Raw genomic sequence first — 17,004 nt, forward strand, 5'->3', positions numbered from 1 at the left:
ATGAAACAGTGAAAAAATCTTGACACAAATAGCGGTATATTGTACGCGCACGGACTTGCCATGGGTGTTTGTCATGTTTCACATTCTCCTGAATTTTGGCTTGCGGGGAATGTTGGCATAACATTTAATGCAGCGGACTTGAAACCGCAAGGGTAAGTGTGCACCGAATCCCGAACCTGTCATGGCTGCCTACTGCTCACCAAGGGTGACGGTTAAAAGCAGAGGACACATTTCGTTTTGTCACTGTGTGCTGTGCTGCAGTGTTTCACAATCAGTTCACTTTCACGTTCTTGTCCTTCCTTCTGGGCGGGTCACGTCTGACTGAAGAGTGTCCCTTTGTTGTATATATTTGCACATTGCTCTTTTCCTTTTCCTTTCTTTTTCAATCCTTTTGAAGGATGAAAGAACAGCTGGGCACGCAGCAAGCACCGATCAGCCTGACAACAGGGCTCTGATCACAGGTAGCTGCGGCTGTAAGAGATAAGATAAGATAAGATCAACCTTTATTAGTCCCACAAGTGGGAAATTGCATTTGTCACGGCAGAAAGTGGATAGAGACAGAGGTAATAGCAGCAAATAAAATGGGAATGGTTGGTGATATTAACGTCCTTGTCATGATCCGGACCGGCAGGGGTTGACTCCGGATCCGGGGTCCGGACCGGAGTTTCATGTTCGTCTCGTGTGATGTTCCCTGATCGTGTTCACCTGCTGTCTATTTATATAATTGTATAAAACTATCCTGTTCGTGTCTGTTCGCCGTCGGGTCATTGTGCGTGTTAATGTTCCCTTGTCTCGTGAAGTTTGTATTAAACCCCTGTCCTGTGATCATGCGAATGCGTCCTCCTTCACCGCCATGTCCAGCCCACCCGTGACAGTCCTGTTTGTGGCACGTTAGTATATGTGTGGGGGCAAACTTTTCAAGATGGGGATGTGACCATAGTGGCCATTTTGAAGTGGCCATCTTGGATCCAACTTTTGTTTTTTCAATAGGAAGAGGGTCATGTGACACATTAAATTTATTGGTAATTTCACAAGAAAAACAATGGTGTGTTTGTGGTTTTAACATAACTTTATTCTTTCATGAGTTATTTACAAGTTTCTGACCACTTATAAAATGTGTTCAATGTCACCAACCATTCCCATTTTATTAAGGTGTATCCATATAGATGGCCCACCCTGTATATACAAATGTACAATTGAAATCTACACGTGTACAATGGGTACACTTGTACAACTGGTAACTACCGTGGTGTATTTGATGTGTGTGTTTGCGTGCCAGTGTGTGTTTGTTTGTCTGTGTGTGTGTGGCCAACTGTGAGGTCACACACACAGGAAGTAGAAAATAGGAAGTAGAGAGCAGCAAGACGGGCGGCTGTAACAATGAGATCCTGGCCTTATGCCGCACGCCTGCGGGCTGTTCTGTGCTTACTTTTGTGGTTCCTTTCTGGTCCACGTCCCTTGTTTGTTTGTGTTGTTGTTAATAAAACCCTTTTCTTTTCTCCACACCGCTCCTGCGCTTCATTCACCCCTCGGCCCTGGGTAGTGACAACCTGTTTTTTAATGCAATGGCCATAATCACACAATGGCCAAAAAAACCTTCCCCCAGCAGAATTATTGGTTTAGATTGAATGGATTCCTGTCTTTATTCCACTTGACATTTCTGACGCGTTCTTTTATTTAATCCCCTCTGTTACCACTCATTGTTCAGTATCCCGTCAGGTTGCATATTTAGCATAGATGTCGTGGAGGAATTTTAATTACACTGATTTAATTGAACTTGATCTATCAAGGAGAATGGCTTTGGGGCAGCCCTGAAACTGTACAGGCACGTTTTATTTCATATAAACGTGCTAGTTTTTCTATAATAAAACTTACATTGGATTCCGGTGGGAAATACAGTGCATCCACACAGTATTCACAGAGCATCACTTTTTCCACATTTTGCTGTATTACAGCCTTGTTTTACATGGATTAAATGCATTTTTCCCTCACAACACCCCATAATGACAACATGAAGAAAGTTTTCTTGAGGTTTTGGCAAATTTATTAAAAAAAAAAAATTAATTTGAAAAGCACATGTACTTAAGTATTAAAGCTCAAAACTGAGCTCAAGTGCCTCCTGTTTCCTCTGATCATCCTTGAGATTTTTCTGCAGCTTAATAGGCAGTATTTTACAAAAATGCTGGGTCAAAAGAACCTGAAGTTAAAAGAATGTCGTTATCTTATTTCTGGTAAATGAAATATATCATCCCTTGTCATGTGTCCTTCGTCCAAGGGACACGAGGCATGCCGCCTCTGTTCACGATTCTTCACATTCCACCGTTCAGCTCAGGGCATTCCGCTCATCTCGTGCCACCAGTCTGTTCTGAGGAAGATGCAATGGAACAGGACAGGGTGTGTGTGTCCCTTTCTTGACAAAAGATGTTTGGGGTTTAGGCCACGAGTCATTTATGAATTTCTTCCCAACACATACTGGAGGAGAGAAAAGGCACAACCACACGAGAACAAGGCTGAAGAACGTCCTGCATTTCCCAAACTCACAAGTCTGGCTGTGCTGAAAGATAAAGGAGAAGGGGCAAACCTGGACGTCCGGTCGGGCCAGTCAGTCTAGCCATACACACCTCAATAATGCCACAATTGTTGGACTCTTAATGAGACTGTTTATTAAATGAGTGGAATACACATCGGCTATTCAAATCCCAAATTGGCCATCGAAACCTGCCCTTTCTGATTAAGATTGGCCATTATCTATGACACTGGTCCCCAAATTACCAGCCCAGCACATTATTTGGGGCGGTGCCTGTTGAACCTACAGAAATTGTCCCATTCATCCTCTACAGTGAAAGGGAAAGGAGAGACATTCCTCCAATAAAAGCTGAATTACTCCACACGAGTAAAACATGATTTGCTGAGCATCAGAATCGGAATTTATTATGTGCTGTTGTCATTTTTGTGACATGCTTAATGACACTTAATGTCACTCTTGGTACACCCATCCGTTTATTATGTCTATTAAAATGATAAGACTGACACATTGAAGGCAATATACTGGCTATGAAAAAATGATATGAGAACAAGTATCATTTTATCGTTTATTGAAATTTATAATGAATTCTTAAAAATCAGTTTCTTTCTCTATGTAAATTTACTTTACTTTACTTTACTTTACTTTATTTGGCAGACGCTTTTATCCAAAGCGACTTACAATGGGAAGACACCAGCAATTCTCGTTCGATTTCTATAGAATATCAAGTATACAAACTAAGAGCCCTGATAAGGCTTAGACTTGTCATTGAAGAACATGCTCGGAGAGTGTTGGGTGCTAGACTAAGAAAAATTATAATGTATTTATACATTTTGTATTTATTTGTTAAATGTGTATGCATGTGTATGTGTTAAATTTGTCTGTAATATTTTTGGAATAAGAGGGTTTTCACCTTCTTCTTAAAAGTGGTGATAGTCTCGGCTAGTCGTGTGGAGGAGGGTAGGTTGTTCCACCAGCCAGGGACAACAACGGAGAACAGACATGATTGGAATCGGAGACCCCGTGAAGAAGGAATTTTTAGTCTCCTTTCGTTTGCCGATCTGAGAGAGCGTGTAGGAGTGTATCTAGGTAGTAGTGTGTTGATGTAGGCGGGCGCAGTTCCATTTACAGCCCTGTAGGCAAGCATCAAGGATTTGAACTCAATGCGAGCAGCTACCGGGAGCCAGTGGAGGGAGGTAAGGAGAGGTGTAACATGGGTGTATTTTGGCTGATTGAAGATGAGGCGGGCTGCCATATTTTGGACCATCTGGAGTGGTTTTATGGTGACTGCAGAGGCTCCAGCCAGGAGAGAGTTACAGTAGTCGAGTTTGGAGATGACCATTGCCTGGACGAGGAGCTGCGTAGCCTGTTGTGAGAGAAAAGGCCGAATCTTGCGAATGTTGTAGAGAGTGAACCTGCAGGATCTGGAGATCGCAGCAACATGATGGTTCAAACTCAGTTTGTTATCTATCCAAACCCCAAGGCTTTTTGCAGATGCCGTGGGTGTTAACAATAGCGATCCAATTTGAATTGAAAGGTTTTGCTGAGGAGAATTGTTGCCCGGAAAGATCAGAATCTCGGTTTTGGATAGGTTGAGTTGGAGGTGTCGCTCAGACATCCATGCCGATATGTCTGAGAGGCAGGCCGAAATTTTTGTTGCTATAGTAGCATCTTCTGGTGGGAATGACAGATAGAGCTGGGTGTCATCAGCATAGGAGTGATAGGAGAAGCCATGTGATTGGATGATGTGACCAAGTGAGCGAGTGTATATTGAGAATAGAAGGGGGCCAAGGACAGAGCCTTGTGGAACCCCTGTGGTTACCCTAGAGAGGACAGATGTCTCACCTCCCCATGATACCTTGAAGGACCTGTCGTAGAGATAAGAGGTGAACCAATCTAGTGCGGTTCCTGTAACTCCTAAATCAGAGAGTGTGGTGAGAAGAATTTCGTGGTTTACTGTATCGAAGGCAGCAGATAGATCAAGTAGAACAAGGACGGATGATCTGCGGGCAGCTCTTGCAGCACGAAGGTCATCCATCATTGCCAGGAGGGAGGTTTCAGTAGAATACCCTTTCCTGAAACCAGACTGATAACCAGACTGAACAGACTGAAACCAGACTGTAAATATTTTAATCATAACTTTTGTTCTGTGACATTGTGGTCTTGTGGTTCTTAGATGGGTGTGTTTTTCTCTAGGCCACTACCAGCCCTAGTACCAGCCCAGTACTAAACACTACAGCGCTCACATTATGCACATTATGCAATTCATACCAGGACGTGTGAAGAATTCCTAGTAGTAGCCTAGTGGGTAACACAGTCGCCTGTGAACCAGAGGACCCAGGTTCAAACCCCACTTACTACCATTGTGTCCCTGAGCATGACACTGAGTGTCTCCAGGGAGGCCTGTCTCTGTAACTACTGATTGTAAGTCGCTCTGGGTAAGGGCCGTAGATGCCGTAAATGTAAACGCGTCCAAGGTGGGGCTCCGAGAACATCTCTCTGCTGCCCCCTAGTGTTCTATTCTGCACAGTACAGCCTGCGCAAACGGAAAGTATCAGGAACAAACTTTCCAACTGGGTGTCCTTCAAGATTTGTATTCGTCACGTGCATAGTTATTTCAGTACAACACGAAATGCATCCTGACACTGTCTTTTTGGCTGTGCGTAGTTAAAGATTATTCAAGTTAAAAAATAAAACTGAATTAAGGGGAAACTTCGCTGGTAGTGAGAGTGAAGTGGTTGTCATTATGAAACACAGCACAAACGTGTCCTCTGCTTTTGACCATCGCCCTTGGTGACAGGCGCCCGGGGAGTAGCGTGTGGGGACAGTGGCACCTCGGGAGACATCATCTCATACCGTCTCAAACTAAAAGCGCTTTTCTTTAAGGATAGGTAGTAATATGAACCAAAAGGCCACAAAGTTCCAGGTTCAAACCCCCGAGCAAGACACTTGACCCTGGGTGGCCCCAGGGGGGACTGTCCCTGTCGCTAAATTTAAGTCAGTCAGTGCGCACTGCACTTGCACCACCAGGGGGCAGCAAATATCTGAATCACTGGGGCTTTAATTCAGCCTTCGAAACCCCATCAATTAAGGTGGAACGATTTTCATTTTCCGCAATGCCAGAAACATTTATTTGCATTTATTTATTTCCCTTCATCAAAAAAAGTGAAGGACTACCCAGGTCAGCGCTCTGGTGTTTATTTTATTAGAATAAAAGGGCTGTGCCCCTAGTGTGCCTGTCATGTTGGAACATGCCCAGGGCCATCACTGCTGCTGGGTCAGGGGCACAAAACTTCAGCCGTTCATGGTCCTTCAGAGAGCCACATAGTGGGAATTTAATCCTGGTTCAAACCAAAACCACAAACTCAGCATGTAACAATATGAAAATTGAGCCAAAAAGCAAAATAAAACTAATGACAAAAACAGAGTACTACATTAAACTAAATTAAAGACAATGTCACATTCAAAAACATTTATTAATGGAACTTGTGGATTATTATCTCAAATGCTGGTTTTACCATAGTATTAAGGCATTCTGAAACAGAGAAACAAAACTAAAATCAAAGAAATAATAAGCACACAAATACATTTGTAAAATTATTGTAGGGAGCAGACATATTTTCATTATAGCAAATTTCGATAATTAATGTTCTTATAACCCATACCCTTATGTTAACAAACATGAAAATGCAGAATTACCATCAATAAAGGGAGATTTTTTTTTAAGGTAGCTGTTAAGGGAAAAAAAAAAAAAAAAAAAAATTCACAACAAAGGTTTTCTGAAGTCTCAGTTGCTAATCGAAACAAAAAAAAAAAAAAAAAAAAAAAACACCAAACAATCACCACATTAACCTTTTAATCTCTTAACAATTTAAAGCCCTTTCTGGTGCAGATGATCTGTAACTTTCTCCCCCAACAGCCTTAAAGAACCCACCGCAGTGATATAAAGTGCATATTTTATTTCCTTATTGTTCTACATACACCCACAATAAAGCAGCTATGTGAGCGTGGAACAGCGTGTGGGTTCGTGAGCAGGCAAGTGTGTGTCAAGAAGTTGCACATAAAAGTGTGTTTGAATTCGGTTGCCATCAGGGGGTCTAGACGACAAAAAAAAAAAAAAAAAAAAACAGGTTGGGGCATGTTTCTGAGGTCTAATGAAAAGTGGGCTCCTGGTAACCAGGCGTGCTCTCTAGGCGATGCATGCAGCAGTCAACACCACATGCCAGGGCCAACTGTCACCAGCAGGGGTAAAGGGACATCTCTCGTGTTACACAGCACAGCAGTCTCTTCTGTACAATAATTATATAAATATCTCGGCAACCATCTGCAATCCATAGGCATAACTTAAGCAGAACTTAATTATTAATATATAGTTTTAGTACAGACCTATATACACAGCGGCTTTAGCTGAAGTACGTAAGAACCACCGACTGGATGGGTTCTCGACAGACCGGGCACAGCTTGTTGCGGTTTTTCAGCTTCTTGGCGCAGGTGTAGCAGGCCATGAGGTGTCCGGTCCGGCCGTGGACGATGCAGCCGTTTTTGGGGCGGCTCTGGCAGATGACGCACGGCTCCAGGCAGCTGGCGGGCAGGCAGGCGTCCTGGCTGTTGAAGCGCTCCAGCTCGGGTACCTCCTCCTGGCTGGAGGGGGCGCTGGTGTTGCCCGTGGTGGAGGTGGAGGGCTGCGAACAGGCCGAATCCTGCGATTCGGCTATCATAGCAGCAGGTGGAGAGTTGGAGGGTGCCCGCTTGCCATCAGGGACGTCCAGGCCCTCCTCGAGCGCGGCTGCTGAGGGTTTTGGGGGCAGGGTCTTGTCACCAGAGGTCAAGTTGGGAGCTGGTGTGGCCGAGGCGACAATATCGTCTTCAGGAAGCCAATCGGAGCGCAGTGTCCAGCAGCGGTTGCAGTTGCGGGGGAGGGGTGGGTTCAGCTCCTCACACTTGGAACACTTCCAGTAGTCCTAAAAACAAAAATTAATAAATAGCATAAATGTAGCACCTATAACACTGTCCTACTGTAACACATCGGTCTGCATTACAGTATTCTGGACTGACAACACATTATTATAAAACATTAAAGCAGTCAATGACACTACTTCTTTAAAACTTGCGATTAATCGGGAGTAATCGCAGCCTGTAATTGTGATTATTAAATGTTTTAAACAGAAAAAGGAGAATTAAGAGGTGCAACATACTGCCTCAGTAATCTCAGTGTCCTCGTCAAAAGAGTCGTCCTCCTCAGCACCAAAGATGGTGACCTCATACACCTGCATGGTCCAGAAAGCACTGAGTACAGCGTAGAACTTGACATAATTATGGATTTAGCCCCCAGCCCAATAATGGGTGGCAGATGTGAGACCTCGTCATCTCCCGACACTGATGCTTCGTCGTGTTCACTGTAGGCATCAGAGTTGATGGATTCCACCTCAAACTCCACGCTGAAGTTGTCAGAGTCTGAGTCCTCACTCTCATCGGTGTCTTCGCTAACGGCAATACTTACTTCCTGTTCGGGCAAAGAAAGCGAAACGTCAAAAAAACTGCGCAGTGACACTGTTACAAAAAAGCCTGTGTGAGGAAAGAGTGATTTGAACTCAAACTGCACTCACGGTGTTGCTGCGAGAGTCCGAAAACTCGCTGCTGCTGCTGCCATCGCTGCAGAGGCCAGGGAGACCTCCAATCACACACCACGACAGGCTGTCGTCAAACGTCAGGGACAGGCTGTCCGACTTGTGCCTCTTCCGTCGCTCGCAGCCGCCACCTTCTTCTGAAGCAATTGCGTCTGCTCAACACCGAGAGAGAACTCTCAGCAACGCTGGATGACTGAAGCCCTAGTCACCCTTTACCAAAGCAAAGCATTCTGAGGACTCGTCCATCTTGATCAGCGCATAACTGGCGATTCATGTGCATGTTTGTGGGGCGGAGAGAGTTATTTCTAGCCCACATCAACAACTGAGCCTCCTGTTTCAGTGTACTGCCCATCGGTCAACTGAACAGACACTCTTTTTCCTGCCTGCATGCGTGCGTGCGTGTGTGTGTGTGTGTGTGTGTGTGTGTGTGTGTGTGTGTGTGTGTGTGTGTGTGTGTGTGTGTGTGTGTGTGTGTGTGTGTGTGTGTGTGTTCACAGCAGGAAAGAAGCCAATTGTGACCAGTGGTCATCAGCCAGGGTGCAGTACAGACTGTTCCTTAAGGATTAGAAAACCAATAAAAGGAGAAAAAAGGCCGCACATTTCAGCAGAAGTGTCTTTTTGTCTTGGCCTCAACCAACCACCACATTTTCTTTAATACGTGATGGGCAGCAATAAAAGCCTGAAAGCCTAAAAATCTACTGCTTTTACCAAAATGGGACTAGAGTTACAGAAATATGCTGGACGCCCCCTGGGAGCACATAAGTGTATTTAAAAATAAAAGAAAGAAGCCTCACCGGGGTCACTGCTGCGCCTCCTCCTCCGTGCTGAGGTAGATGAGTTAGAGTTGGCCTCCTGGAGCAAAGACAGGACACAGGTCAACGGTTTACAGGGAAGCTTTGTGAAATTTTGGCCTCTCACTTCAAAGAGGGCAAGTTATCTAAGGAGATAATGACAGGGACTGCTCTCAGAAGCAGCGTCGACGTCTTTACCTCCGGCCCTCTGTCTGGTTCATTCTGGCTGCGGGGTTCTGGTAACGCGGACTGGCCTTCTGTCGGGACGAAAATGGGGAACAGAGGCGACACTTATTACCCCCTATGCCCACATCGTTTCATGAGACTCACAAGACCTCCAATAAATAAATATATAAATAAATAAAATAAATAAAAATGTAAAAAACCTACCTTGATTATTCACGGCCATTAAGTTTTTGGAGATCATGGAATACAGCGTTCTGAAAGAGACAGGAATTGTTTTTAGTGATTAGAACGGTTTCACTTACAGCCGTCCTATCGGATCGGTTATCAAGCTGTCCGAGCCAAACTCAGGACAAAGAGCACTGCTGACCCAGCAGACCAAAAAAAAAAAAAAAAAAATGTACAAGGAAGACAAGATCAAAAACCAGCTGCGCCTGTAAAACCCTGCAGCTGCTGACAGGATATTGTGTGTGTGTGTTCATAACCAGCACCTGTTCTTCTACCCTAATGTCTCAGGCCTAGCTGGCAATGAAGCAGGACCCCTAATCGGAAGGTTGCGGGTTCGAATCCTGAACCACCAAGGTACCACCAAGGTTCCCTTTGATCAAGGTATCACACTGGGTAATGGGGTAAATGCAGAGGACATGTTTCGTTGTGTAATCATGTTTCACAATGACAATCACTACACTTTCATAATGTTTGATTTAATGATATAGTTTGCCCTACTCAGTTTTATTTCCTGTGTGTGTGTGTGTGTGTGTGTGTGTGTATACATACCGTGGCTCTTTGACAGAGAAACTGTCCACACCCAGCACGGTGCCCAGGGCGTCCCCTCCACAGCGGACGATGTGCTGCTGCTGCTGGTCATACAGCTGCTTTCTCATGATGTACTTTCCCAAATAAAACATCACCTGACGACACAAGAACCCAAAACTCACCACGTGCCTGGGTTTGCGTGCAGGACAGTAGACACACTGCTCTTAACTCGCACTTAACTCTTAACCATGCCTTCTCCTTACATTTACGGCATTTATCAGACGCCCTTATCCAGAGCGACTTACAATCAATAGTTACAGGTTAAGTATCTTGCTCAGGGACACAATGGTAGTAAGCGGGATTTGAACCTGGGTCTTCTGGTTCATAGGCGAGTGTGTTACCCACTAGTTTGCTACCTGAACGTCAGGTAACAAAAACAGCAGCCCACCAGCTCCCTGAACACAAAGTTATAAAGACCTGCAGTGAGGCGGCTGGCTCACAGACGTCTAACACGTTACCCTGTGATCCCCCGAGCATCGGATGACTAATACTTCCTCAGATAGTGCTTGTTCAGTAAATACATGTTCCTGTTCAAGTCATGCTTTCCATAAGCACGTGGCTGCAACGCCCACAACGGAACCACGCAGCCCGCCGCCACCGAATCCGGGGCGGCTTTTCAGTTCACTCGGCCGCTGACGGCAAGTGACACCGGGCGTGCCCGTCTTACCTCTTTCAGGGTGAAGACCTCCTTCTCCGCACCCGCATGCTGTAGGAGAGTCTGCAACGGAAGTTTAGGTCTCACCTGGAAAGGCACCAAGACATGTTTCAGTTTTTAATGAAGGGGTAACAAAATAAATAAAAAGTACAGAAGGTAGCATGAAAGTGATCTATAAACCCACCAGGGTACTTATACATTTTATTATTTCTTTAGTACAAAAGTTAAAAAAAAAAAAAAAAAAAAAAAAAAAACACAACAAAAAAAGTCAAATTTACCAGAAAATTAAGCTTTTAAATAAAACAACAGTGTTTCTCCCTCCAAGTGAAATGTTTGGGTATAGATCATCAGCTGTAATTTACATGATGCTGGAATATGGAGGCAAAATTACTATAGACCTACGTTATAAATGTTGTAAACGTAGAAATAAAAATAAATAAATAAACATGAGTCAGAGTGCAATGACTTTTCCAAAACTCAATAAGTTTATTTCGTATTCCAAAACTTCTCAATGAACGACCGTAGGAACCCTGACACACATAATAAAGTACAACATCTACTTACCAGTTTCTCTTTGGCAACTCTGTCAACTTGTGAGTTTGAGAAATGTTCTGCCATTTTATAATAAATCTGAGAAAGAAATAGACACATTTGCAACAAGATTAGTCTTTCTTTCTTTAAAAAAAAAAAAAAGGACACAGCGTGCATCAGAAACTTACCTAAATAAATAGGAGCTACTTTAGGCGATATTATATACGCCTCGGCTGTACATAAAGTGCGTGAGCGCGGCTGGGCTGCAGTGGGAGCCGCTGGACGACGACCCGGGATTTAAATGACCCCCGAGAGGCATGTCAGGGCTAGAATCGCGTCCGATTAGTCGACATGTTGACGCAAGACCGGGTTGTTCAATCGAGATGCGGCCCGCCCTGCTGTGGCTCCGTCTGCCTCGCCGACCTGCCTGTCTCTCTGCCGGGCAGAGGCAGACATGCCCGGACACGTACCCGCTTACGCTTCAGCACGGGGGTTGCCAGGTCGTGCGCTTTCGGGGGCTTGGTTTGATACAACGGTTTACTGGCGTGGACTATTGCAAAGTTGATGCGCATTCTTAACAAACCTCAGCGGCTTACGGGATTCATCCATTGCGTACCAGACCGCCGCGCGTCGAGCCAGTCTGCGTTGCTTCATATTTCGCATGATCTGGCAACCGGCCGCCATTGCGGTTCAGTTCTGCTCAGTTGCCTGAAAACTGCTGATTAGTCGGGAGTGTCTGGATGCGCTCAAAACGGGATCTCTATCCTACCATCAGTACGGTGATGGTGAATGTATTATCAGGGGTTAATTCAATGAAGTACTTTCATTCGTTAAGCACCGGAAGGCACGGTTTGTTGGGGTCATTGTTTCACAGCGATGTGCATGCAAATAAAATGTAGTAGCGCATATGATGGACTCGGTTGTGCGAAACCAGATAAACGCAACGCGTATGAAGTTAGAAGTCATTAGATAATACCTGGTGCAATTAATTGCTTGTTAATTTGCACACATCAGTCCATCTTATTCTCCCGGTGCATCAGCTATAAAATCTGATAGCGCGTTATATCTAACTGTAACGCGCAATGTCGTTTATAAAATTCACTATATGTGGTACTGTATCTTACAGGAAAGAAGGCCGTTTGTCTTTAAAGACAGCGTAATCCTCTGATACCACTTTCCCCCGCCTCATGTTGCAGGAAAATCCGCGGCTCAGAGGCCTGCCCACGTTTAACGCAAACCTTATGTTTGGACTTAGTACTATTAAACCGAATAAAGTAATGCAGTGTGCGGCGCGACTCATCGCACACGTGCTTCCCGATGTAATATCGTAATTAATTAAACTGTTCGCCGAGCTTTACACCAATTTTAAACAGTTAAATGAAAGATACGGCTTAGTTTCACTCACCTTCCTGCAGGAGCCCTCAGCCTGGCGCGAATTTGTCTCCCCCTAGCGGTTAAGGGGGGAACCGGCTTTTCGAGTCTTTTTCAGTGATCCGACTCTTTATAGGTCGATTCATTCGGACTGTTTGCTATATCAAGACTGTAAAAATAGTGTATAGCTATTTTTATGAACTATAAATCTAAATTATTATGAAATGTCTGATCCCTCGTTTGTAGTATTTGATGTGATTAATGTGTTAAGCTTTAAATTTATTATGAAATTAAGATGAATATTGGTCAGTTTGTTCAAAATTGACAAGTACAAATAATTAAGTAATTTTTAATTATTGTTAGCTTGTTGCCTAACGAGTCTTATAATATCAATAATCATACTTTCAATGACTGAATAATTCATTTGATAGAGCTGCAAAAAGCTGCTCCCATCACTCAGTTCTGATTGCTTTATTTAAATTGTATTAACTAGATTAATGCCCAAACAAGTCTGACCTTTCCCCTAAATAATGGCCAAAACTCACTCAAAAAGTCATTTGATCACACGGCAGAGTTTGTCACATGGTTTCTGTTAAATCAATGTCTTAGTCACATTGTTTTGTGCTCAGGGACAGTGAGATAGGCTGTTTTGGTCTGACATGTCCTAGAGCATCCAGCATCCCTGGACGAATCTACTGTGGCATGTCAGGAACGTTCTCCATCTGAGTCATTGTCTGCCCCCACTTACACTTCAAGGATGACTCAGGGAGAAACGTTTCTGGACTCAACATGTTAGGGCATGTGCAGCAGATGAAATCCTCTACAAAAAATAGGTAATAACAAAAGATAACAAAGTAGGGTCAAAGGTCAATTGGAGTGTGTGTTCTGTTTCATCTGTTTTACAGCTAATAATAAATAACAAATTTGTGTTTATATAATTTTTGGTTTGTGATCATTTTATACAAACGTATAAAATGCTTATTCATAAATTTGAAAATTTTACCTACTCATACATCCCGGTTACTGCCGCTCAACGTGCCTAAATTGACCGGGCATGTGAAAAAAGGAGGGACTTTTTTTTAAATATGCTTTTAACTTGCCCAGAGCAAAGATATTATTTGTCATCACTTTTATTAGAATTTTGCTAACAGGAGAGACCAATAAGCCGCTGGGAGAGCTGATCAATATTTCTGTTCAATATTGTTTTAAACACAAATAAGTACCCTTGCACCCCAAGAAAAACCTTTTGATGAACTCAGAAGGTTGAAAAATTCTTATTGAAAATAAAGAAAAAAATTGTTGAATGCGTGGCTGAAATATTCTGGGGTGTATGAACATTGCCGTGTATACCCAACAGTCAATAAAATATTTTTATTGTAGAGTATAGCATAAAAAATTACTTTTTTTCTTTTTGAAAAATAACAATGATGAAATAAAAGTATTTGAACGACAAAAGAAAGTGCATCAGGTTCTTCATCACACTTACATTTTCATACATTTCCAAACAAATTCCTGGGCCAGTCTTAACACCGGCTCAACCACACCCCCTTGCCCCCACACTCCATGTGTACTGGACAGTGAGTGGCCGGACGAGTCCATATCCGGCATCCCAGCTAGCCTAAGGCCTCTGCACTAGCCGGCTCTTGCCCTCGTCCTGCTCGGCCAGCTTGAAGTGGGTGTAGGCCAGGATGCCTACGAGGGTGCAGAAGATGCCCAGGCCCTGGTTGAGGGACAGGGGGTCCTGGAACAGCACGTAGCCCCCCAGCAGGGTGATGCAGAACTTAAAGTGCCCAAACATGTTGTAGCTGGGAGTGAGGGGAGTTAAAGAGTTGTACGTTTTATAAAAAATATCAACAAAAAACTGATATCAACCAATGCCTGGTTTGGTAAGATCAGATGGTTACACTCTCAAAACAGAATAAACTTAGATTTCAACGTCAGACATGTATTTTTGTCAGTATGTCCCTTTAAAAAGGATCTTAAATAGGCCTCTATATTTTTCACATTCACCCCTATAACTAAGCTTATTAATAAGTTCCAAGTTCATAAAGTTCATTTATATACACAGTAAATGTAAGTATTTACATGATGTTATGGACATGTCTAATAACGACTTTTTTAGGACATTTTAATTAAGAAGTAGGGTTTCAAAAGTCACTGATGGTCATGGTCATATACAACAATTTTCTAAGACTAGATTTAAAATTCATTTTAAAAGACCATAAAGCACCAAATTATCATACGGCACCATTGCTACATTGAAAGTGAAACCGCTCAATAAATCGCTGCCTCCTGTTCTAGAGCCTAAATGCTCTAGGGTAGTGGTAGTAGCCTATGAACCAGAAGACTACTTACTACCATTGTGTCCCTGAGCAAGACACTTAACCCGAAGTTGCTCCAGGGGGACTGTCCCTGTAACTACTGATTGTAAGTCGCTCTGGATAAGGGCGTCTGGTAAATGCTGTAAATGTAAATGCAGAACTGTGCTCCCTCTGCTGGTCAATCCCGCCCATATACTGCAGGCAGTGCAGCTCAGGACCTCCTACTGGAGGAACAGGAACAAGATCTCAATCGCGTGGCCCTGCCCAGAAGCCTCAACACGGAAGGAGCAGGCTGACTGAACGTCAGACGCAGGGCACACTGAAGCCCGCCAATGGTGACGTGAAGGATACGTGACCGCAGAAGTGTTCCCAATGATCCAGTAGATGGACAGGTTCACCAGGAAGGCAATCACTCCTGAAAATATCACCATCACCTGTAGGGGAAAGAGGATTTTTATACATATTTATACATATTTGTATGCTGCCGCTCCAAGTAATGCTCTCCATTAAAATACAGTAGCACAGGCCTAGTTAACTGTATATTAAACTATATTCATGATTCCTTATATTAATAATATTTATTACTGACTCATTACTACACTAACACATTATTATAATTATGTAAGATAGCACTGATGTACAAGGACATTAACAATGAATATTAACCATATGACTTTTTAAGATGTGAGGTTTTGTGGGAAAAAGAAAACATCTACTGAGAGATGGGAGAGATGAGACACATGAACAATGTAAATGTGGAAACCCTGCTTCACGAAAATGGGTCTTTTGCAAAACGTATTATCCGGCTGTCCTATTCAGAGTAAATTTGGCTTTTATTAGAATAATCAACAACCTAAAAAAAGAGGTCAATACTGATTTTATCCAGCCCTATACAATGCAGGGGAGAGATGAAGTTGATGGTGTTAAACCCTCCTTTATTCTGTGTCTTATTCGGCCTATTTTGGTGTCTACAGTTCGTAGGGGGGAATAATCAGGGCTTCTAGTGGTTGAATAGACCGATTATGCCAGGTAGATTTGTAAACACCAGCTCCTCTGTGTGTGTGTGTGTGTGAACAGGAAATTCCACAGGGTTGTGGCGAACAGTAACTCTCTCTCACCAGGGCTGGCAGCGACCAGGGCCCGAAGATGCCCCCCTCGCCAGCGATCGGCTCAAAAAAGGGCACGATCACGAGCAGGAAGGCCGAGGACATGGGGGCCTGGTAGTAGAGGAGCTGCATGGAGTTCACCTGCAGCTCATGCTGCTTCGCTCCAACCCACTGCAGAAGAAGAAGAAGAAAGATGGAGACACGGACAAATGCTCAAACACTCATTCTGAGAGTAAAAGCCAGCTACATACCACTTGGTAGAGGGAGGTGACCAGGACTCCCAGTGTGGCAAACACCATGCCCAGCAGGTTGAACTTGACATCGTAGTAAGAGTTCAAAACGACGCCGAGCGTGATGGGAACCTGAGGAACCCAGAGGAACAAGGTGCATGGATCACGGCAGAGTTCCGAGTCACTCCGGGCAGACGGGTACTTACCAGGGTGAGCTTGATCTTCGTGGAGAAAGCCTTCCTGTAGTACAGGGTCTGGATGGCGATGATGGCCGGGGTGGTCATGGCCTTTGCCAGCTGGTAGGTGCCGATGGTGTTGTTCTGGAGGGACAGGTTGGTGAACGCCACGAAGCCGCAGAAGCTGAGTGCCAGCAGCAAGATCTTGGTCGGCCGCAGACTTTTAGGGGAGAACATGTCCATTTTGTGGCAGACGAAGAGCCCGAGCCACGTGACCACGAAGTGGACCAGGGTTAGGGTCATGTTGGGGAAGCCGTAGTGCACGTAGATCCATTTGTTGACGAAGACGATGCATATCGACGAGAACAAGTTCACCAGCAATCCCGTAATGATCCTGGTGTTCTTGAAGAGGTCGGAGAGGCGGACAGACATGGTCCAGTTCCCCGGGAATATGCAGGTGCGGCTCAAACTTTACCTGATGCTATTCGCCAGAGGAAAAAAAAAAAGTTTCTGTAAGAGCTGCTCTCGCGTCGGCTCGTTACTTGCGTGAAAACTGTACAAAAAGCCGCATCGTGGAACGGGAGGTCCCGCATTGATTGAGGAACCAGTTTTCGGGAGGCGTGAATCTCGCCTTCCTTCATAATGCAAGACCGTGACGTCACAAACGCGCGAC

At 44.2% G+C, this 17,004-nt stretch overlaps 2 protein-coding genes across 3 annotated transcripts; both read right to left on the minus strand.

Moving 5' to 3' along the window:
* Positions 1-6,351: 6,351 nt before the first annotated feature.
* mdm2 (MDM2 proto-oncogene) lies at positions 6,352-12,566 on the minus strand. 2 transcript variants are annotated; one of them, XM_028954660.1, is made up of 11 exons: positions 12,533-12,566; positions 11,161-11,226; positions 10,609-10,683; positions 9,903-10,036; positions 9,333-9,382; positions 9,141-9,199; positions 8,946-9,003; positions 8,131-8,303; positions 7,884-8,027; positions 7,720-7,791; positions 6,352-7,485 (listed from the first exon to the last, which is right to left on the minus strand). In XM_028954660.1, exons 2-11 carry the CDS (start codon positions 11,212-11,214, stop codon positions 6,928-6,930), a joined length of 1,377 nt encoding a protein of 458 aa, XP_028810493.1. In that variant the 5' UTR covers positions 11,215-11,226; positions 12,533-12,566; the 3' UTR covers positions 6,352-6,927. The 2 variants fall into 2 exon arrangements, with proteins under 2 accessions (XP_028810493.1, XP_028810494.1); XM_028954661.1 differs by lacking the exon at positions 12,533-12,566 and adding an exon at positions 11,316-12,513.
* A 1,289-nt stretch (positions 12,567-13,855) lies between these two features.
* Positions 13,856-16,981, minus strand: slc35e3 (solute carrier family 35 member E3). Its single transcript, XM_028955172.1, has 5 exons — positions 16,362-16,981; positions 16,177-16,287; positions 15,938-16,096; positions 15,171-15,253; positions 13,856-14,303 (listed from the first exon to the last, which is right to left on the minus strand). Exons 1-5 carry the CDS (start codon positions 16,761-16,763, stop codon positions 14,117-14,119), a joined length of 942 nt encoding a protein of 313 aa, XP_028811005.1. The 5' UTR covers positions 16,764-16,981; the 3' UTR covers positions 13,856-14,116.
* Positions 16,982-17,004: the final 23 nt, after the last annotated feature.

Source organism: Denticeps clupeoides, chromosome 15 (genome assembly GCF_900700375.1).
Source record: "Denticeps clupeoides chromosome 15, fDenClu1.1, whole genome shotgun sequence".
Taxonomy (NCBI): domain Eukaryota; kingdom Metazoa; phylum Chordata; class Actinopteri; order Clupeiformes; family Denticipitidae; genus Denticeps; species Denticeps clupeoides.